Here is a 23,725-nt window from a genome sequence, read left to right on the forward strand (position 1 = left end):
TTTTAAATATTGCAAAGGGGAAGGCAGTATTTGGGAACTCAGGAGTCAAGTGAAAAGGGATAGTGATAGGTAACACAATGAAAATCTCACTGCATTCAAGGGAAGTATTAAGAACTGAACAAAGAACTGAGGCAAAATTAAATCATTTTCTTTTTCCCTAATGCAGACACACTTATTTCACCTAAGCCACAATAAAGAGTAGATCTTTCTTCTTTTCCATTAGTACTCAAAATCTTTAAGACCAACTCTGAAAACAGTAGAATCAAAAGTTTATATTCATACATCTTACTCTATTTTCAAAAATGTATTTGCCCTTCAATCATTTCTAAAATTATAAAATGAACCAAAAATCAGTACCAATCACATCTTTAGGTAGTTTTATGACAAACGCTCACTGACATTCTTGATTTTTTTTTTTACTCTCATTCTAATCAAATCCAAAATATTCCTTATTTCTTAAGGAACTTTATCACCTCCAAGGTGCTTCTACATTTGCAATCATATGCAATCAGCTGTTCCCAGAAAAACTGAATAATAAGGAAACATACCTAAGAGAGGAGCTTGGGAGATTTTTTTGGTTGGGTATGTGTGTGTCTGGGCGTGTAGGCCTGAGGAGAGTGGTAGAAATACTAATTTGCAATACAGAAAAAACAATGCCATTCACATGGTTCTAACAAAAGTGTATGACCACCCCCACCCCCACCCTCAAAAAGCCCATAAATTGGGAGATCCAAAGAAAACAAAATAATCCCCCAAAGTATCACCCCCATAAGTACAATAAAGAACAGCACAGGAAGTGGCAAAGTTTAAAATAATGCCTTTATTGTTAGTACTAATATGCTGTCATGAGCCACAATCCTTTTTGTTTTTGACTAAGTTGTTGGTTTTCAATAGAAAAATGCAAATGAATCTGTGTACAAGTTCCAAAGTGGAAACAGCACCTTTGAATTTGGCATCAAGTAATTAAATTTTTTAGATATCACATCTTACTATTTTTCATTATTTTAAACTTCACTTTAACCTTTAAAAAACTAATTTGTACCATAAGGTCAGTTTAATCCTCTAACAAGCTATCAAACATTCAGCAATTTTAAAGAAATGGGAGTTTTTACCAGAAAAACTGTCATTAAGCTTTAATGATAAAAAGGCAAATAATTTCAAATAGGCTAATTTCATAGGCAAATATATACCATTATTTAATATTCTCTCTATATATCAGTTCCATAGGGAGGAATTTTATGCCACACTGTGTTAGTACTTGTCTTTGCAATGAACTAAGCCTTCAACTTTGAGGAACTAAAAATTAATTTAACCTATTTTTTTTTCTTTTGGTTATCAGGCTTGCTCTCAAAATGACACTGATTATATTTCCACTATCTGAATCTTCATAGTTAAGTATATTTAATGGTACTAGCATGTGCAAATAAACCATTTCAAATCAAATCCTTCTTCCACCCCTAATATCTTTTGTTTTTAAAAAATTTTTGTGCCACCCTTTTTGTAGCTTAGCAGGCAGAAACAGACATTTAAGAGAAAAAGTTAATATCGAGCCTAATAAAAAAAAAAGCATAAATAGTACTTTATGTGCCCCAAAAGTAGGTTAAAAAAAAATTACTTACCCCATACACCTGCAGCTAAAGATTTATTTTGATTTGGTTCTCTCTCATATTCAGGATTTAAAGAAGGCTGGAAGAAATTTTTAATAAAGAGAATAAAACAAAAATGTTTAAGCTGCTCATTATCTTATTCTTACTCTTGTTTCCACACTCCAAACTACTTTCAAACCAAAACCAGCTCAAGTAATCTTTTCCCTCGCTATAGACTACTGCCAATACTTTCTAACTGGTCCAACCACTAGAATAGTCCTTTTTAAAATCAATAAATTAATTAAACAAACAGATTACATAATCTTCCCTACAGTCAGTCTTCCCACTACATAGGAAATTAGAATTCCTCACTTTTACTGGCAGAAGTCCTACACTCAAGTAAAACCTTTCTTTACCACTTCTCTGGCCCATTATAATACAACTCTTTACCATACTGGCCCCTGTATCCCTGAAGCCAAAGACTTTCATTTCTTGGTTTGGTGTTTACTACTTTTCCACAACTCCCAGTTTTAACATAGCCAACTGCTTCTTAAGTAGATCCAGATTAAACGTCCTTTGAAAAACCTCACCTGAACTCCCAAACCAAAGTGGTCATTCATCAGTTACATCCAGTCTAAATCCTCTTAACAAGGGTTACAGATAATGGAATAAAGGTTATGCAAAAGACTTTCATGTCTGAGGATCCAAAGTCTCACATTCAATCTCAAGACAGCACCAAAACCCAGAACTTAGCTTTCTGTTTTAAAGCAGTGCAAGTATTTTAACATTCCTAACTGTATCTTACCTAAGCTAACAATTAGCTTGCATTCTCGGACCATAAAGACAAACACAATTTGGAGGGGTCACCTGGTGGCTGGTTAAGCACTCACATTGCAGTGTGTGAGGACCCAGGGTCAAACCCTTGGTCTCCACCTGCAGGGGTGAAGTAGGCCTGCAGGTCTCTCTCCCTCTCTATCTCCCCTCCCCTCTCATTGTCTCTCAGTCTCTATCAAATAATAAATTAAAATAATAACACAATTTGAACATAAGACATAGCATAATAACTATGCAAAGAGACTCTCATGCTAAGACTCCAAAGTCCCAGGTTGAATGCCCCACACCACACCATACACCACACCACACCACACCATACACCACACCACACCACACCACACCACACACACCACACCACACCACACCCCACCCACCACACCACACCACACCACACCACACCACACCACACCACACCACACCACACCACACCACACCACACCACACCACACCACACCACACCACACCACACCACAATAAACCAGAGCTAAGCAGCGCTCTGGTAAAAATAAGCATTTACCTTGCATCCCCAATAAATGACAGTAAAGACAAAAAGAGCAACACTCATACCCCATGAATATTGCAGGGTAAGCTTAGGGGGTTTTGTTTGTTTTTCCTCTTTTTTTAACCAGAGCACAGCTCAGCTCTGGCTTATGGTGGTAAAGGGGACTGAACTTTGGAACCTCAGTCATGAGTTTCTGCGTGACCACAATGTTATCTACCACTACCCGGCTTTGTTTTACTTGCACTCCTGTTCTCTTAAAAAAAATTCTTTTTCTTTAGCTGGGCCAGAGAATTTAACAAGCAGTAGAGAACAAGTGTGAGGCCCAGACCCAGAGTTCAGCCTCCACGCTTTTTTTTGGAGGGGGGTGGGAGGAGATGCAGCAGGGCAGCAGCAAATGGTTTCTATTACAGTCTTTGGCACACATCGTCTCCCTCTGAGGTGTCTGAGAAACACCCCCCCCCCTTTTTAACCTGGATCATTCAATAGTGACGCCTGGACAAAGCGAGCTGTGCTGCTGAAATGTCACTACAGCCAAGATGCTAAATGGAACCAGAGACAGACTTCTTTGTATTGGAATTATAAGATACTCACAAAATCCTCAGCCTCAAACTGTTTACGTTCTCTCTTGTCGTCTTTTCGTCCTGTTTCATTGTCAGGTATGTTGTTTTCATGCAGTCCTTGGCTTTTTCCAGGATGGAAAATACCGCTACGAGAACGGGAGCTTCCACCATGGTAACCCCCTCGGTGATTTATGTTCTCAGTACCATTTCTACCATGTGTACGCCATCCATTTTTTTCTTTTCTTCCAAAGTTACCTTTATTTGATAATGGCAAAGTATTATCAATTCAAAGCATTGTTTAAAAGTTGATTCACAACAAGACAGTCTCAAAAGAATATGGAGAAAATTACACTTGAACTCTATCACTCCTGAGCAATCTGTACCTCCATTAGGGCGTCCAATACCAGAGTCAAAGCCATCTGAAGAGTTGTGTCTTCGACGATTAATATCATAACGATTTTCTGTCCATGAAAAGTTCTCAGAATGCTTTTCAAAATTCAATGATGACTGAAACAAATTTTAAGTATGTAGGTAAACATATGCATAAACTCTTAAGTATAACTTTACACTAACAATATCAACTTTATGTCAAGAAATATTAAATGGGGAGTCGGGCAGTAGCGCATCGGGTTAAACACACGTGGCACAAAGCGCAAGGACCAGGCAGAAGGATACTGGTTCCAGCCCACGGCTCCCCACCTGCAGGGGAGTCGCTTCACAAGCGGTGAAGCAGGTCTACAGGTGTCTGTCTTTCCCCCTCTGTCTTCCCCTCCTCTCTCTATTTCTCTCTGTCCTCTCCAACGACTACAACAATAAAACAAGGGCAACAAAAGGAAATAAATATTAAAAAAAGAAATAGTAAATGGTAAAAAACATTTTGTCAATTATTTTTAAGGTGTTTAGTAACTAGTAACTGCATATGTAACATGAACCCCATTGTTGGTCTATGTTCTTCTCTTAGGAAGTAAGCGCACCATTTAACAAATAAATTTACTTACCCCAAAACTTTATAAGTAAAATTCCATTGTAAGGAAACAAAGTAAAATATAGTATATTTTTCATAACATGTAATTTTGTTTGTAAAAACTATTTAAAATTAAAAATGTACAAAACCCATAAAATTCACAACTCTATATAAAAGCTGCTGTTTGTTTCCAATATTAACCCATTAACCTGATAAAATCATAATCAAAACTCCAGGCTTGTTTTTACACCCGAACCATTTCTCTGGGTTGTATTTGCCATAATTCTCTCCAGGAAAAAGAAGAGAGTTCCTCAGTTTCACTGCAGACCTACTAAAATACCTACATCATCCAAATGGGCCCCTTCATAGTTCCCCTGTGGGACTGAGAGATGCTGGTTCCCCTACCCCCGCCCCAATCCTCATTCTCACACTCTGGGTGTACTGTCAAAGTATGTCCTTAATCATCCTACGTCTCCTGTCAGTATCTATGAAAACATTAAGGGACTACCTTGTTAAAGCTTACAGCTTGAGTAAAATCAAACCCCTTATGGAACCAAACAGTTTTTATGCTGAGGATCAGATGTAAAGGCTTTCTGTAGGACAAGGACCACCTGGGTCAGATGAGAGAATAAGAAACTCTGCAGGATGTGCGCTCACTCTCATGCCAAGGTGACAGTAAGTAAGGTCAGACCTGAAGAACAAACTGAAATCAGGTAGCTAGTCAAGTCTGTGACAGTCTGCATGGATTCATCATCACACCAGACACAGAACATATCAATGAGTACTTTCAAAGAATGGCCTGAAAAGGACTTTGTCTTTCAGATGCAGAAGTGAATATTCATGACAATTTGCACTCTTGCTCCAAAGCTGGCTTATGATACATGATGCATAGGGGACTAGGCTACACAATACAGGTGGGACACTACCTAAACCTTTCAGCCATTCTCAGGCTACTGATGGGTGTCTTTCTTGTCAAAGCATTTCCATGTTCCATTTCAGTGTTGCTGAGGAGATCAGACTACCACAACTCTGGTGACACTTAAAACTGATCCATAACGTGTTTTCAGCACTCTAGTCTAGTAATACTATATAGTTTTTGTCAAAAAGTCAGTCTATGTATGCCATTATCTAGGTACTGAAAGGACTACTCCCTACCATTCACAAACACCGGGTTATAATCAGGCAATAGAACTATCCACTCTAAACACAACCCCAAACAGTCAACACATCCCTCACCTCAGACGCCACAGCAAGACAATTTGGTCAATGATTATCGCACTGCCAGAGATCATTTTCCCTGAACTCTCCCTTGGGTAATAAATAAGATCCAAGTTGTGAAGAATTTTAAGATTGTATAGACCAAGTTTCAGACTTCAGGATCAGCAAAGATCAACCCTGGACATGTCTCTTTTCCCTAAAAGTAGCTACAGGCCAGGTTCCCCTACTCAGAGTGATAATTTGTTCATAAAGGAAGCTAAAGAATCCAGGCAATCTGATTTGATCATTTCAATCCGCATGTAAAGCACTGACAAAACCTCCTTTCTTTCTGACTGATAAAAAAAAAAAAGTGGGTCTTTAGGTGTTCGTGTGTGGCATCTGAGGTAGTTAGTAAAAACTGTTCGTTTCTTAACTTATAGTAATAGTGATCCAAATCAATTTTCAAAAAATCAAAATTAGAGTGTTATGTCCCCTCCGGATGCTTGTACATGAAGAAAAGTCCACACAGTCTATCTCTATTTGGGATGAGGGTTGCCTTTTTGACTCACCCACTGCCCCTATAACTAACTGTTTTACACTAAAAATCAGGTTAATTTAAACTCATTTGATTTTACTGGATAATAATAAATGGCCTTATATCAGATACCAGCTGGATGAAAAAGAATCTCCTGGTTGCCTCAATTATTTATTCACAGTTGATTGAATCCTCGAACCTCATCCTGTTGCTTAGGATGTTAACAACCACCTTGATTGTTGTGTAAGACAAACCAATGAATCTGGTTTTATCTTCTCCTTCTTTAATAAGAATGACTGTTAGGACTTGCACACTTGTGTTAAAATTCAAGAGGGGAGGGGATGGGCGGTTGGTAGCACAGCAGGTTAAGTGCACATAGAGCAAAGCCAAAGCGCAAGGACCAGCATAAGGATCTCGGTTCGAGTCCGGCTCCCCATCTGCGGGGGGTGGGGGGGGGTCCTACTTCACAAGCAGTGAAACGGATCTGCAGATGTTTATCTTTCTCTCTCCCCCTCTGTCTTCCCTCCTCTAGATTTCTGTCTGTCCAATTCAACAAAGCAATAACAACAACAATAAGTACAACAAGGGCAACAAAATGGGGGGTGGGGGGAATGGCCTCCAGAAGCAGTGGATTCATAGTGCAGGCACTGGGCCCCAGCAATAACCCTGGAAGCAAAAGAAAAAAAATTCAAGTTGGGGCGAAAACACATAGGGTTAATGAGTACCCCACGGGTCCTGAGCAATGCCTGGCACAATCTAACCAAGGAGGTAAGCCTCTATGGATGGTCCATTTCTAAGGTTATAAGCTTACAATTATAGAGACTATACTGATCTAGTGATAGAGTTCAAGTGTAAAAGGAGTTACCAGTGGGGGTAGATAGCATAATGGTTATGCAGAGAGACTCATGTCTGAGGCATAAACCAGAGCTGAGAGCAGTGCTCTGGTAAAAAAGAAAAAGGGAAAGGAGTTACTATAAATGTGGTAAATTACCCACACCCAGTATCAGGGTAACATCCAGAAGGGGCTCCTCCACACCAACCTCCAAAGGTTTTAAGGGGCACAAGACACAAGTGTCAACACCACACTTATGCTTCTTGCTGCAACAGATTCTCTGACCACAGAGCCTTGTGTTTTCTGCCAGCATCCACAAAGCAGTAACAGACTGCTGGCTTATTAGCTTGCAAGCAGGATAAAATCACAATTCTTCACAGACTTTGACACAGCAGCATAGTAAAATGTGACTAAGCAATATAACTAGTAGGGCTGAAAAAGTAGACAGAAAACATGAGTTTATAAATGAATACAGACCACAAAAAAGCGAGGCCCAGCCATGGACAGAGCACTGGAATCTCAAACATAGGGTTCTAACATCAATCACCAGCATCATGTATGGCACAGTTATGCTCTTACTATCTGCCTGGAACAATCTCTCTTATTAATACTTAAATTAAAGGTAGTTATAAATAATACAAATACAGAATATATATTTCCACAAAGATTTAACAGCTTTTAAAAATAGCAACAAGACTATATCCCCAACAACAAAGAAAATAAAAATAATAGACAAAATAACTGAAACTAAAAACTTCTGTATAGCAGTACAAAAAGGGGAGGGGGGACTTTTACACTGCATACATCCAATAAGGAGTTAATATTCAGAGATTATCATATAAAACCATACACTTAAGACTTAGTTTTCAACATACCAGTTCAATCAGTGAGTTAAGAAATTAATTCAGGGAGTCGAGCAGTAGCACAGCAAGTTAAGTGCAGGCGGCGCAAAGCACAAGTACCGGTGTTTAAGGATCCTGGTTCAAGCCCCCAGCTCCCCACTGGCAGGGGAGTCACTTCACAAGCAGTGAAGCAGATCTATAGGTGTCTATCTTTCTCTCTCCCCGTCTTCCCCTCCTCTCTCCATTTCTCTCTGTCCTATCCAACAACGACATCAACAACAACAATAACTACAAACAATAAAAACAACAAGGGCAACAAAAGGGAATAAATAAATATATTTTAAAAAGAAATTAATGCAGTGACACACCAGATAAAGCTTACATGTTACCCTGACTATGTCTCCACGTGCAGGGGTGCTCTCACAAACAGTGAAAAAGGCTGCAGGTGTCTGTCTCCCCATACCCCTAATTTGTCTCTAAGGTAAAATTAAAATAAAATAGTGATAAAGTAAAAATATGTCAGGGGCACAACACAATAATTTTGCAAAAGACTTTCATGTCTAAGGCTCCCAAAGTCCCAAGTTCAATCCCCTGAACCACTGTAAACTGGAGCTGAGCAGTGCTCTGGTAATAAATAAATACTTCAATCTGAGATCAGTGAAATCATGTGAGCATGAGGTTGTGGCTTAATGATAAATATAGCAAGAATTTTCATTAATACTTCCAATATTTTTAAGTAATTACAAAGCCAATTATGGGAAAATATTCTAACAATGATACACACATATAAACAAGTAGACCTCAGAAACAGTCCCTAACAAAAACACATACACACACACAACTAAATCACAACAATGAAGTACATTTTCTTTTCAATTTCATAATGGTAAAGAAATGTGAAAACAGGGGAGGGGTAGATAGCATAACAGTTATGCAAAGAGACTCTCGTGGCTGAAGCTCCAAAGTTCCAGGTTCAATCCCCTCCACCACCATAAGCCAGAGCTGAGCAGTGCTCTGGTAAAAGTGAAAACAACTAGTGTTACCAAAACTGAAAAACCATTCCCCTCATAAATTACCTAGATTATGAATAGGCACCTTTTTTTTTTTAAGAGAATAAGGCACTGTCTACCAAAATGTGTGTACCTGTTTCTCTGAAATGCCCTAACATTCCCAAATCTAGATCATTAGTAACTGAATAATTCATATAGGTCTACTCTATAAAAGATCATTCAGACAACAGAAGGAGGGCACAAGTCAACCACAAAAAAATACTGGAGATAATTTCTTTGAAGAAAAAATTAACTGGGTAGTCCGAGAGGTGGCCCAGTGGATAAAGTGCTGAACTTTCAAGTATAAGGTCCTGAATTCAATCCCCAGCAGCACATGTACCAAAGTGATACCTGATTCTTTCTCTCTCCTCCTACACCTCTCATTAATTACTAAATAAATCAAATATTTTTTTAAAAAAAGGAGAAGAGAAAAAGTAAATTGGTGGCACAAGAGATTACGCTGTGGATAAAGCATTGGACTCTCAAGCATGAGGTCCTGAGTTCAATCCCTGGCGGCACGTGCCAGAGTGACTGACATCTGGCTCTTTTTCTTTCTTCTGCATAGATAAATAAATTAATTAATTAAAAAAAATAAAAAAGAAAAGAAATGGTTTGCTTACCTATACTAACATTTTAAAGCTTATCTAAATATCTAAAATATTCTGGTGAATGGTTGCCAGCATCCCAGTATTTTATTACTTAGTGCACCACCTACCTAACCACCAATAAAGATAGCAAACTGATGGAACTTTTAAAAATTGATCTAAAAAAAATCAAAAATAATTAACTTGATCATATATATATATATATATATATACTTTTAAATATCTTTATTTTTTGGAAAGAGACAGCCAGAAAATAAGCATGCACACTTTGGTTCTTTCTTTGGGGTCCCAATCAACAATTCAAGAGCAAATGCAATGCCTTATGCCAGAGATCCACTATCAACCACATGCAGTTTAAAAGTTCACCACATGATGGGGCTGACAATCTACAAACCTCACAAAACTGTATTAAGAGTAGATCTGCAAACACTTTTACCCATAAAATTCTTGCAAATGACAAATGGCAAGAGTTCCACTATGTTGAAATAGGAAACTCAATAATCATTCATTTGGGATAAGATTAAAGGCATCCAGGCAAGTTAACGGGAAGTTAGTTAAAAACTCAATTTCATAAATGGTGATTTGAAGATTAAAAAAAAGTCATTACTAAAAGGTGTGTGTGTGTGTGTGTGTGTGTGTGTGTGTGTGTGTGTGTGTGAGTTAATCAAGAAACATCTTGGATGAAGTCTAAGGAAAAAAACTCCAAATACTGCTAGCCAACAGTATGAACTGATACTAATTTGTGGAGATAATTTTCAATAGAATTAAGACAGAGTTTAGAATGGGTAATTCCAATTCATCATTATTATTCAAGAGGATCATTATCTGAAGGAAGAGTTGGGTTCTAGATTTCAACAAAGAACAATTGCCAACCTTAACCTCAAATTAACATCTGAATGAAGAGAAGATTTTTTTTCTCAATGTCAAATAACTTTCTAGGTGCTACAGATGCTGGTAATTTTTATCAATATGCTTAAAAGTAGAAGCAAATCTTACACTACTAAAGAGAAGAAAAAGGGGAAACAAGAAACTTTTAAGTGCTTGTTAGAGTTGGGAATGAAAATAAGCCCACTAAAAGGCCAGGAGAAACAAAGAGAAATAAGATATTATACAGAGGACAGGGAGAGAAAGAACAAATGTTGGAATAAAGACAAAGCAAGATAATAAACCCCAGAGAATCCAAGTGATTTCAGGAGTGCTGTTACGGGGAAAGGTGAGGTCTCCAAGTACTCCTTGTCCCTCTACAGTCCCATCAATAGCACTGGTCTCTGTTTCTTAATTTCAAATCGCATTTCAGTGTTTGCTAAATGATGTATTTTAACATTTTAGAATCAGTAATCATGTTGAAGGAGTCCTTTGTCACAGAAAAGGAAAAGCATCCTAAAATCTACAGCATATACAATACTAGTTATCTATGTGAGAAAAGTTTAGTCAATTAACTCCCCGAAAAATCCAACTTTATAAAAATGAGACTAGTTTATGATATATTTTTAAACAGTAAGAGTATGTTATACAGGAGAGTTTGATCGCTACAATGCAGCTTTTACAACAAACTATGGCTAAAATTATTATCATTTCCCAAGTCCTTATTGGGAACAAAAGAGCTGCTTTTAATAAACTACTTTTACAAGAACTATCCTCCACCAAAAATGCCTCTGAATGTCTGAGCACGGTAGGTCTTGATTAATTGGCATGGCTTTCTTTGCAGGATGGAAATACCAAAGTGAAAACAAATATTAAGCCACTAACAGTCCTAACAATTCCTAAGTCCCTGTTGGGATATTTTGTAAGTGGGTCATCTTTCCAAACTACTCCATGTGGTTGGTACTTAATGTGACAGGCAAAGTCGTATTTCAAAGTCTTCCAGTTTATACGAAAAAAGTGTTTGAACTCATCAATATTAAAGCATAAGAAAGCAAGTTAAAAGATTATACAAAAAGAAAGTATTATTCACTGCATCTAACCGATGTACTTATGCTAGACACTATGTACTTATGCTAGACACTACAAAAGACAACTTTGATTTATGTTAATGGCATACTGAAAACTGACTCTTTAAATAATACAGACAGAACAAATACAAAGTAATTCAGATGGTATTGAAAACGTTTCCTCTGTGAAAATGCTAGGCTTCCCCTTTTTGACTATGTCTGAGTAGCAGAATAAAGGAAACAAAACAAAAAAGAAGGAATACCTTTGTTGATGATGGTGGAGTAGGAAAATTAAGCCAGGCTGGAGCAAAGTCATGCTGCGCCATTTAGGTCCAGTCTCTCCAGTTCAGTGAAACAAGGCTTCAACACCTCATGGCAAGTCCCTGTCACAGTCAAAAAGAATGAATCAGACCTACAGCTCCTGGTCAAAAAAAAGTACTTTACTTACACTATCCGGTTTTAAATCACTATGTCCTTACTGCTCTTAAGATTTCACTTATAATGAAATGCTAAATCATTTTAAATTTTAGTGACAGAAACCAGATTGGTGGCATTGAGAAAGAAGGACAACTGCAAAGAGAAAATTTCAGGTGGCGGTTGCATGGAATTTACAGGTATCAGAATTCAGAAAACTACATTAAACAAACCGTGTTAATAGCTGAAGCACAGCTCAGTAAAGCTGACTGTAAAGTCACTGTGCTTCATCACAAGCAGACCACATCAAGTATGACAAAATTCAAAGTCCGGACTATCGTTTATGTAGTCTTGCCGCCACCACACGTGGAGTATGAAATCAAACCTAACCACCAGTGTACAAGAAATTCAACAAAGAACAAGTGCGACACAAAAAAATCAGATTACAGAGTAAATTTCGGGTCTCACTTGGAAAGAAGCCCTTTGCAAAAGTTATTCCTCCAAGCAGTGTAAGGCTAATTAAAAAACAACCCCTGCTATGACAAAGGTTGAAAACTGAGTAATCAGCACATCCAAAGTCTAGGAGAAAAGGCTGGAAAGAGTTTCTTTGGGATGTTATAGCCCTGAAAATAACTACTTTATACCACAGATCTTAGAATAACAGGCAAATGCTGGGGTTGGGGATGGAGGGAGTCCTTTCATCTGTGGGACATCTTTTGGTAAGTAAAAACAAGATTTGAAGGCAAAGTGAGAATCATAAATGACTGGCTAAATACTGAAGAAACACCCCTACATAGAATATAAAGAATAAGACTCCCTTCCTCTCTTTTATAATTCCTTTCTTGGATTAAGTTTTGCATGTGCAACAAACATACTAGTTACATGCTGGAGAGATAGTTCCTGTGTAAAGAGAAAACCAGTATCCATGGACAACAAACTAAATATTGTACTGCACTAAAACTATTCTCTGTAAAACCACTGAACCTTCAGCTAAGTCTTTTCAAAGGTTACAACCTGTCTCAGCTGTTTAGTGAGCAATAGTTCCCTGTTAGATCCATGTGTATATGATCTCTAATCAAGGTAACATACCTCTCTTCACAGTATTTAAACTATGATATTTTAGTTGTCATAGATCTTAGTCTTAGTAAGGTTTAAAATATTTCATTAAAATATCATCTGAAAGTTAACCCTATTGCCAAATAATTTGGTTATAGTGATAACTATCTATTGCCTTCTTAAACCCTAAGACAGCAGGAATCTTCCCCATTCTCTACAAAACCTGTATTTCTCCCAGTCCTGAAACCTCTGGGGTGGGGCTCACTTTCCTGCATGCTTTTCTCAATTCATGCCTATTGATACCAATTGATCCCAACCTGATCAGTGCAAGCAGTACCACCTTGGCATGATTCACTTCGAACTGTGTCCAGAGACATCAGGCTTGGAATGTCAGCCCTCCAGCTTCATGACTCAGCCACCAGGTTCTAGATGCTACAATGATGCCAACCTGACTTCCCTGGGTAGATGACCCCACCATGGGTCCTGGAGCCCCGCATCCCCAGGCCCCTGCCCCACAGGGAAAGAGAGAGACAAGCTGGGAGTATGGATCGACCTACCAATCCCCATGCTCAGCAGAGAAGCAGTTACAAGGGCCAGGCCTTCCACCTTCTGCACCCCAAAATGATCCATCCTGGGTACATGTTCCCAGAGGGAACAAGAACAGGAAAGCTTTCAAGGGAGGGGATGGGGGTGGGAATTGAGTGGAATTGTATCCCTCTTATCCTATGGTCTTGTCAGTGTTTCCATTTTATAAATAAAAATCTTTTAAAATCAACTGAAAAGACACTAGGAGGGCTAGGGGCATACCTGGGTAGAGCACATATGTGTACAACACTAGGGAGAGGCGCATTTGATTCCCAGAGCTCCCATATCACAATATTCAAACTATGCAAATTTTATACAAAAAAAGTCTACAAAGCAAGCCAAGAAAATATCAGGGCAGGTGGCTTAGAGGTACAACAAATGTCTGCATGCATGACATCCCAGGCACTACATAATAAACAAAGGCAAAAACAAGCAGAACATCGTAAGTGGTAAACTAATGCTCTGTTGTCTTCTCACTAAAATTACACTTTTATAAAAATTAAAAACTTGGGCAGGGGAGAAATCATAATGGTTCTGCAAAAAGACATGTTACATGCCTGAGGTTTCAAAGTCCCAGGTTCAATCCTCCACACTACTGTAAGCCAGAGCTGAGCAGCGCTCTGTTAAAAACAAATATATAAATACATAAACAAGCAAATAAAAGCAGATTTGTTCTACTACATAGACAAATTTTAAATTAAAACTTAAAAAAAAAAAATCTGGCCCATTTCAGGACAAATGTTAAGCAGGTGAGAGACAGGATGAGAGACAGGAGATACCATCTAGGGAGGGCCTTAAAAGAAACCAGGAGGAGGGGAGTTGGGCGGTAGCACAGCAGGTTAAGCACACCTGGAGCAAAACACAAGGACGGGAGTAAGGATCCGGGTTCTAACCCCCCAGTTCCCCACCTGCAGGGGGTGTCGCCTCACAAGTGGTGAAGCCAGCCGGTCTGTAGGTGTCTTTCTCTTCCCCTCTCTGTCTTCCCCTCCTCTCTCCATTTCTCTCTGTACTATCCAACAATGACATCAATAACAACAATAATAACCACAACAATGATAAAACAACAAGGGCAACAAAACAGGAAGAAAAAGGAGGGGAAAAAAAAAAACAGGAGGAAGGTCACGAACAAGTCACTTTGAATAGCACCTGGTCTACAATCACAGCGCATTTAAGACACCATGAATCAGTACATGAGGGAATGATATGAGACTTAAGCCCCATCCCCCTTGTAGAGTTCCTGAATAAACACTTTCCCTCTACATAGTCTTTTTTAACTTGCTGCATCAGGCAGATGAGCCAACAGGTCTCCAAAAACAGAAACTATCCCTGTCCCTGATGAATCACCAGCACTAAATATGAACACTCAAGAGCTAAAGGAAACCAGAAGAACAATGTTAGCAAAGTGAATACCAATAAAGAGGTAGGGAAAACAGAAAGGCGTCCAACAATATAGTATCTGACATGAGCATTTCACTACACATTTACAGCAGCAGATATCAACCAGTAGCTGGTCAGTAACAAATGAGTGACAATTAAGTGGAAGTGAATGGGAGCGTGAATCTGGGGTAATCATTGTGGGAAACAATTCAGTGATTCCTTAAAGAAGTGAAGCATATAATATATAACTCACTAAGGAAAGATGAGAGAAATCAGTCTAAGGATATAAAATACGCATAAGAACAAGACACCAATCAAACCAGTATGTAGTTTATCCGAGTTCCAAAAGTCGAGGAAAGGAATAGGAGAGACAAGAATGACTATAAACAGCTACCAAATTAAACACAAGTACACATATCCAAGTAGTTAAAAGATCTTTAGAGAAAGCTAAACACAAAGAATTCAGTCCTGGTAGTCCAGGAGGTGGCACAGTGGATAAAGTATCAGACGCTGAAGCATGAAGTCCCAAATTCAACCCGTGGCAGCACTTGTAACAGAGTGATGTCTAGTTCTTTCTCTCTTCCCTCCTATATTTCTCATTAATAAATAAAATCACTATAAACAATGAAATTACACCACTGTAATTAAACTGTAGGAAAAAAGACAATTTCCAAAGCATCAAAAGAAGAGTATATTTATAAACATCTAAATTGTTCTAGAAAAGGTACTTGACAAAATTCAACCCCCTTTGAGAATAAAAATACTGGACAGAAAATAACTAGGAATAGAAGCTAATGTAATCTGATTAAGAAGATCTATTTTTAAAAAATTATAGCTAGCACAAATCATAATGAACCAAGATGAAGATAATTATTTCCACCAGTACTATTTAATACTATATCGCAAGTTTTTTGACAAAACAGTTAGACAAAGAGTTGAAGGTAGGGGCTGGGTGATGGCACACCTGAATGCACATGGACCTTGTGCAAGGATGCAGGTTCAATCCTCTGGTTTCCACCTGCAGGAGGGAAGCTTTAGGAGCAGCAAAGCAGTGCTGCAGGTGTCTCTATTTCCCCCTTCCTTCTCAGTTTCTATCTAAAACATACATATGCATATGCATGCATAAAATATTTGTTAAACTAGAAGGCATCAAACTGGGAAGATGAGGCAAAAAACACACTTAACTCAACTTAGACAATTATAAAGAATGTAGAAAAAGCAATTAAAGTTAATGAGTTCTGCAACATTCCAAGCTCAACATGGAAAACACAATTATATTATTTAGCTATGACAATCCTAGAAAGGAGATGAAAAAGATCATTCTATCCTTGTCAGCATCCAAAAAGCAAACTATCCCTGCAGATGGGAACTAGGACTTCACACGCAGGTCCTGGTGCATGTGTGTAACCTCCAGGCCCCTTATAAGGATTCACTGGTCAGTATAGTCTCCAGTGGACCTTGGAGTTCTCTCTATGGAGTAGCTTCCTATCATTTTTGACCTCCAAGTTTTACCTATTTTGACATCAAAATTTCAATGACTCCCCTCTCCCCTACTTTGGCGAAAACGAGATTATGTTTATATTTATCTTTTTGTGCTATGACTTATTGATTTTCTCCAAGCAATAAACTGGCACCTCTACAGCTTAGTTCTTGTTATCCACTGTCTGTGGATCTTCTGGATACTTTACCAGATTTTTTAGATTCCTACGCTTATGCCAAGTCTGGTTAGTCTCCAATTTACTCATCATAACCAAAACTCAAAATCTGTTTGCCAGCTCAATGTTAACATTATATGAGTATCACTATATTAAATGTTGGACATATATTTTTGCTCATCAAATCTGTATTAAGAGAATACAATTTATTCAAGTAATTCACTTCCCAAACTATGTCAGCAATAGCTCCCCACCTGCAGGGAAGTCCCTTCAGAAGCAGTGAAGCAGGTCTGCAGGTGTCTATATTTCTCTCCTCCTGTCTCCCCTCCTTCATTTCTCTCTGTCCTATCTAGCAATGATGACATCAAAAACAACTACAACAATAAAACAGCAAGGGCAACAAAAGGGAATAAATATTAAAAATGACTTTTTAGAGTGACTTCTCAAAGTGATAGATCTGTTGGAATAAGCAGAGGACAATAAGTAACTATCGTAAATATGTAAGAAAAAAAAAGTGTAAAGAAACAGAAGCTGTAAGACCCAAAGGGAACTTCTATGACTACATCTCTCTCTGTCATGTTTCTAAAATTCAAAAAGAAAAGACTCCACAGGAGTGGCAAAACAGTTTAGGCACAAGGTTCTACAGGAAACTACCCCCATCCCCACCCCAAAATAAAATGCAGTATGAAAAATACTCTGGATGAGAGATAAATGGCAAACAGCCAGTCTTAAATCTAACAGACTAAGAAGCCTGGGTAACAAACTACTTAAGCATCTTCTAATAAGAAATCAACAGGGCTATAAATTACCCCTTAACAAATTCTACTCGGTCTCCAAAGCAGTGAACAGCAAGAAAATATAATCAGTAAACAAATAAGTATGGTGAGTGTGTGTGTGTGTGTGTGTGTGTACACACAAAGTTAAAATGTGTCATTAATACATTTCATTCTACAAGTAATTTCATTGAGACCACTAATTACAAGCTAAGACTCCTGTCCTCAGAGTTTATATAATCAAGATAGATGAGATCAAAGTATTCACTTAGGTGAAAGAAGCAATAAGAAAAACCAAAGGACACAGAAGGAGGGTTGCTGATTTATAAATAGTAATGAAATACAGTGTTTTGCAATTTTGTGCCTCTTCTTTTCTCTAGTAACGAGGAGGAGGTAGGCTCTCTTGGGTTAAGAAATTCAAAAATAGGGAGCTTTTATGGGGGAGACACCATAATGGTTATGCAAAAGACAAATCATGCTGGGTGCTCCAAATGCCAGGTTCAATCCCCAGCATGACCATAGCAGTGTTGGAGAGGAGGGGGGGGGGGTAGGTGCATCTGTGTCCATCTATCTCTAAGTAAAAAATTAACTATTAAAATATAAATAAATTCAAAGTAAACTGGCATACAGCTTGAGTTTGGAGGGTATACTGACTGACCACAGAGGAGCCATAATGCCATTCTTCTGAGTTTTCACTGGACCAAGACAAAGCTTGACAAAAACTTTGTACAGGTAAGGATCCCCGACTCCTGGTTAGACAAAGCTGGTTGGATCAATGGAGGCTGTGAGAGGCCACAGCCACACCACCCATAATCTCCTTCCTCGTCATCACACTAAACAAGGTCCTGAGGAGCCTTTGCTGCCATTTTTCTATTCATGAAAGTATATGCATGCAGTGTTACACGATGCAGATGTCAGCTTTCCCCTTCATAAATATGCATAGTTTTTCCTGGAAAATGCAAACATTTTGACTATTCTATCACCCAAACTACTCACCATAGACCAAACCCCCACTTCCTCTTTTTGAAGTATGCTCTACAGACATGCTTCCCAATTTAAGTTTTAGAAGTCACGTAAGAATCTGATTTGCTACTGAGGTGACAAAGGATGGTTGACAGGCAAATTCAGTAGCAGTTGGATAAAAATGGATTTTACTGGGAAATTTTAGAGGCAGAGCAAATAGATTTGCTGATTAGAAAAGAGGAAAGTTTGCATAAGTAAACAGCATAGTCATTTAAGATAGGAAAAGACAAAAAGAATATGGCAATGGAAAAGACTCAGGGTCCACTTTCAGGCTTGTTAACATTTGTAAACTAAGTGGAGGTCAGACTTACAAAGAGTTAAAATCGCACAAAATGTCACTTTAAATCAGAGCAGCATATCAAGTTCCACAGAACCACCTCAGAAAGCTACAATACATGTTTCAACAATTTTAAACATGTTACCAAATGCTATCTAAATATAGCCGGTTTCTGCTTAGATTGGTCTTTTCCAACTTATTTGTTTCCCCATCAATTTCTCCCTCCTGGTTGATCATAGGTTCCTCTGCCACTACTACCTATGTGGCCCCATCATTGCAATATTGTGAGTGTTTGCATCATCTTCTAATTTCTAAAGAAGCCCTGTTACAGAGCGATAAGAATCCTACTAAAGTTAACATGGTCTACAGCATAATGGTTATGCAGAATGACTCTCATGCCTGAGACACCAAAATTCCTAGGTTCAATCCCCAGAACCAAATAAACCAGAGCTGAGAAGCATGTTGGTAAGAATAAATAAATAAAAGGGCAGGCGTAGATAGCATGATGGTTATGCAAAGAGACTCTCATGCCTGAGGCTCTGAGGTCCCAGGTTCAATCCCATTGGCCAGAGCTGAGCAGTGCTCTGGTAAAACAAAAATAAAAAAATTAAAAATTAAATTAAATTAAAAGGTTTCCAGAAGCAGCAGATTCATCTTTTAAGCACTGAGCCCCACCGATGAAACCTTGTGGCAAAATAACAATTATTACTACTACTGATAATAATAAAAAAATCCAAGCCACTAACTTCCCCAATAAAATGGTTTTTAACATTCAAGGATTATCTTCACTCTTCATGAGTTCAGGGATCTTAAATTTCTTTTTACTTGTTATTTTACTTATTCAATTTTAAATTTTCAATACTAATAAAGTAAGGTCAGTCATATACTAGGTACTCAAAGATCCACCAAGACACTGAATATTGTCTCTAACATACACTAGCTGGTACTATCCCAGAACCACTGCCTAGACAATCCTATTCTCTCAATTTCAATATATAGTCATTTAATTTCCAAGTATGAATATTTCAAGCCACTGACAAAGACAGCTAGCTGTATTCAAGAAGGCATTATTTTTGCAACAGCTTTTTGCACATGCCCATAGCAATATTCCCCTTTAACCTTTGTTCCTACAAAATATCTTTAGAAAAAAATGATACATCAAGTTTTTATTAGACAAAGTCAAAAGCTATCAGCTGTACTCATCAACTACTGTTGCATGCACTGAAATAGGTAACTATAAAGACCAGAAATTGATTCACACATATGGCCAGAGGCATTCCAAAGTTTCTGCAACAAATGAAGCTAAGAAGAGCTGAATAGCTATATTCTCCCCAGAAAATATTTTTCAGGTTCCCTCACATTACATGCAAATAACTCAAATTTCGAGAATTGAGAGAAACTACATGGGTTAGGCACAATTCTTAGGACACACACAAAAAGGAACAAATCTAGGAAGAAAATTTAAAACTTTTAACTTCACAATTTAAAGTGTTTATTCTGCAGATACATTGTTTTAACAAAAATTAAGACAAATTTCTAAGTGGGAGAAATCTGCAAAACATACATCTGATATACTTGCATCCAAAATACATAAAGAATTCTTAAAAACGGTTCAGGGTAGATAGTGTAACGCTCATGCCTGAGGTTCCAAAGTCCCAGGTTCAATCCCCCCACACAAGCCAGAGCTGAGCAGTGCACTGGTGTATTACAAAGAAAAACAAAATCTTAAAACCCAGTAATACAGGTTTATGTAAGATGTATTCATTTCATCAAAGAGATCAAAGCACTACTTCTGATGTGTGGTGTCAAAGACTGAACTTGGGGACTGGACCACGAGCATCCAAATCTAGCATCGTACCACTAAAGCAGCTACCTCTGCAACCCAAACATTAGAGATCTGAAAAGCTTCTCCAAAGCACACACAAAGCTATTCAACATCATTGACTATAAACCTACAAGAATGTATAACATTCATTGGCCAACAGCAGCCCAACCCACTGCACTGAAGGAAGTTTCAGTGCTGTGGTCTCTTTTCACTCCAGGCTCTGCTTCTCTACCAAGAAGGAAAGGAAGGAAAGCAAGAAAGACAGAGAGAGAGAGAGAGAGAGGAAGAAGGGAAATATCTTAATGGTTATGCAAAGAGAATCTCACACTTGAGCCTCCAAAGCCCCAGGTTTAATCCCCTGTAGCACCATAAACCAAAGCTATGTTGTGCTCAGAGTAAGACAGAGCCCAACTATGGGCAGGGGTAGATAGCATATGGCTATGCAAACAGACTGCCATGCCTGAGCTCAGCTCCAAAATGTCCCAGGTTCAATCCCCCCACACAACTGGTAAAGTGTCAGACTTGTATATGTAAGGTTCCTGGTTCAATTTCCAATGCTACATATCCCAGAGCAGTGTTCTGTCTTGCTCTTTCTGTCTCTGTGAAGTTCTCATATGCAAGATCCCAAAACTGAGTTGTGCTTATGGTTTCAAAAAGTGAGTTTACATATGTAAATTACACCTCAATAAATCTGTTATAAAAAGGACCCACCCTGTTAAAAAAAAATTAAGATACTAATTTGTAATGACCAACCATTAAAATGTTAATTCTTAGTGTAAAACACAGGATTAGTAGTTCTTCCCATATACTGCTTGCACCACAAAATTTTCTCCATTCTTAAAATTCCATTTTCTCCTTTAAATCAGTGACTAAATCTACTAACCCAATCAAGATATTGACTTTTACCTTTAATAGTTAGCTGACAGCTGTCTTTTCTTTGGATCATTTCTAGGAATACTATGCACCACGTCATAGGATAACTTTAATAACATTGGCTTATTGCCCAATTACACTGGCAGTAAATATTAGGGGCCAGGTGGTGGTGCACCTGGTTCAGTACATGTTACAATGCAAAAGGATGCAGGTTCAATCCTTCAGTCCCCACTTGCTCAACTTGGAATTATAGTGGTTGGGACTTTAAACCAGGGACCTAGAAACCTCAAGCATTAAAAAAAAAAAAAAAAAAAGAAACCTCAAGCATGAATGTCTTTTTGTCTGTGGAGGACTGAATAATAATTACGCAAAAAGAAGTTCATGTCAGAGGTTCCAACTTCCATGTACAATCCCCAGCACCACAAGTCAGATCAGAGGTAAGAAAGAACAAAGAATATATGCACACTGGGGGTTGTATTGTTAAATGGGAAACTGGGGAATGTTATGCATGTACAAACTATTGTATTTACTGTTGAATGTAAAACATTAATTCCCCAATAAAGAAATAAATTAAAAAAAAAAAAAAGAATATATGCACACACCATTATGCTAGCTCCTTGGGCCCTAAATTGTTCAGGGTGGTCTGGCCATAGACTATTTTGTCTTTTTTTCTTTTTGTCTCTATTTTTTTTATCTCCAGGGTTATTGCTGGGGCTTGGCGCTGTACTATAAATCCACTGCTCCTGGAGGCTATTTTTCCCCTTGTTGCCCTTGTTGTTTTATTGTTGTTGTTATTATTACTGTTGTTGTTGCTGTCATTGTTGTTGGCTAGGACAGAGAAATCAAGAGAGGACAAGAAAACAGAGAAAGGGGAGAGAAAGATAGGCACCTGCAGACCTGTTTCACACTTGTGAAGCAACTCCTCCACTTGTGAAGCAAGTGGGGAGCCAGGAACTCGAATGGGGATCCTTAACAAGGGTCCTTGCACCTTGCGCCACGTGCACTAGAACTGCTGCACTACCACCCGAAATTATTTGTTACAAAAGTTGAAAGGATCTGACTGTCTGGTATGTACCATTGCTCTAGAGTTCTGTTGTTCAACATGGCAACTAGGAGCTCAAGTTAAATCTAAATAAAACTTAAAATTCAGGAGCCAGTGAGGCCAGGTGGTGGTGCACCTGGTTAAGTGCACACACTACAGCACATAAGGACCCAGGTTCAAGCCCCCACCCCCACCTCCAGGTGGAAAGCTTCACAAGCAGTAGAGCAAGGCTGCAGGTGTTTCTGTTTTCCTTCCTCTCTAGCATCCCCTTCCCTCTCAATTTCTGGCAGTCTATCCAATAAGTAAGTAAAGATAATGAAAAAATATAAAAAGAAAAGTTCAGGAGCCAGGATATAACTCACCCAGGAGAGTACACACCTTTACACTCAATAGTGTGTCCTGGTCTCTAGCCCTAGGGCCATTTAGGCAAACCATGGACAGCACCAAGAAAACTCTGGATTATGCAGGTTATTACCAGGTGCATGACTGAGGCTCAAGCCCTGACCCCTCAATACTGGGGTGACTTCATGGCTGTTGTGTCTTTCCTTCTTTCCATCCTTCTATCTGAAACACTAGGCATGGAGTGCTAAAGTCCCAAGAATGACCAAAATATAAACAAAAATTTAAAAAATTCAGTTCATCTGCACTATTTGCACTTCAATAATTACCATATCCAAGTGTGTAGTCACAGAACACTGTCGTCATCTCAAAACTATTAGACAGCAATGCTCTAGAAAAAGATACCCTTCTCAGTTCACTTAAGGAGGCTAATAACTGCAACAGATGAACATAACATATCCAATTCATGGCTCTTATCACTTACAAAGAAAACTTTTAGTACATTTTTAATCACAGAATGACTATAAGAGTAAAAGCAGAGAGAAAATACTGAGTTAGTAGGTTATTTCCTTAGTCAAGAACCAAGTCAGGATAATAAGTGAAACTGGGAAAGAACAGGGTGAAAAAAAAAGGCAATAAACAGCATTAACAGAAACAAGATATATAAAGAAACTGCTTCAGAAGCCTGAATTTTAATACCTACATCTACATTATACTTCAAATTAACAAGAAATGTTCATATATATTATTTTCACCAGTTTTCTATAGAAATGAAGACCAGTAAAAGTCAAGTGAATATACAAGATCAAATAGGCACTTTGCTAGGTAGTCCAAACCCTAAATTAAAAGCATACTTTCAAATTCCCAATCACCCTTTTTCTGTATTGGTAACTTCCCTAGATATAAACTGTTACCTAAAAATTTTTATTAAAAATAGTTGGGAGGGGGGAATAAAGGTTATGCATAAAGGTTATGCAAAGAGACTTTCATGCCTTGGTCTGAAAGGTGGCGCAGTGGATAAGCTTTGGACTCTTAAGCATGAGGTCCTG

General features: G+C 38.3%; 1 protein-coding gene across 7 annotated transcripts in view; it reads right to left on the reverse strand.

The window, feature by feature from the left end:
* Positions 1-23,725, reverse strand: part of GPBP1 (GC-rich promoter binding protein 1) — a 50,229-nt gene that overhangs the window by 15,898 nt on the left and 10,606 nt on the right. For 4 of the 7 annotated variants that reach the window (XM_060191323.1, XM_060191321.1, XM_060191320.1 and 1 more), the window contains 5 exons: positions 11,701-11,820; positions 3,866-3,989; positions 3,514-3,737; positions 1,620-1,686; positions 549-608 (listed from right to left, as the gene is read on the reverse strand). In XM_060191323.1, coding sequence (XP_060047306.1) covers positions 549-608; positions 1,620-1,686; positions 3,514-3,737; positions 3,866-3,989; positions 11,701-11,763 — 538 coding nt within the window. In that variant the 5' untranslated portion in view covers positions 11,764-11,820. Of the gene's footprint in view, positions 1-548; positions 609-1,619; positions 1,687-3,513; positions 3,738-3,865; positions 3,990-11,700; positions 11,821-13,262; positions 13,282-23,725 lie in introns of those variants that run through there. The other 3 variants (XM_060191322.1, XM_007516890.3, XM_060191324.1) reach the window with 3 other exon arrangements.

The sequence above is a fragment of the Erinaceus europaeus genome, chromosome 5, assembly GCF_950295315.1.
Source record: "Erinaceus europaeus chromosome 5, mEriEur2.1, whole genome shotgun sequence".
Taxonomy (NCBI): domain Eukaryota; kingdom Metazoa; phylum Chordata; class Mammalia; order Eulipotyphla; family Erinaceidae; genus Erinaceus; species Erinaceus europaeus.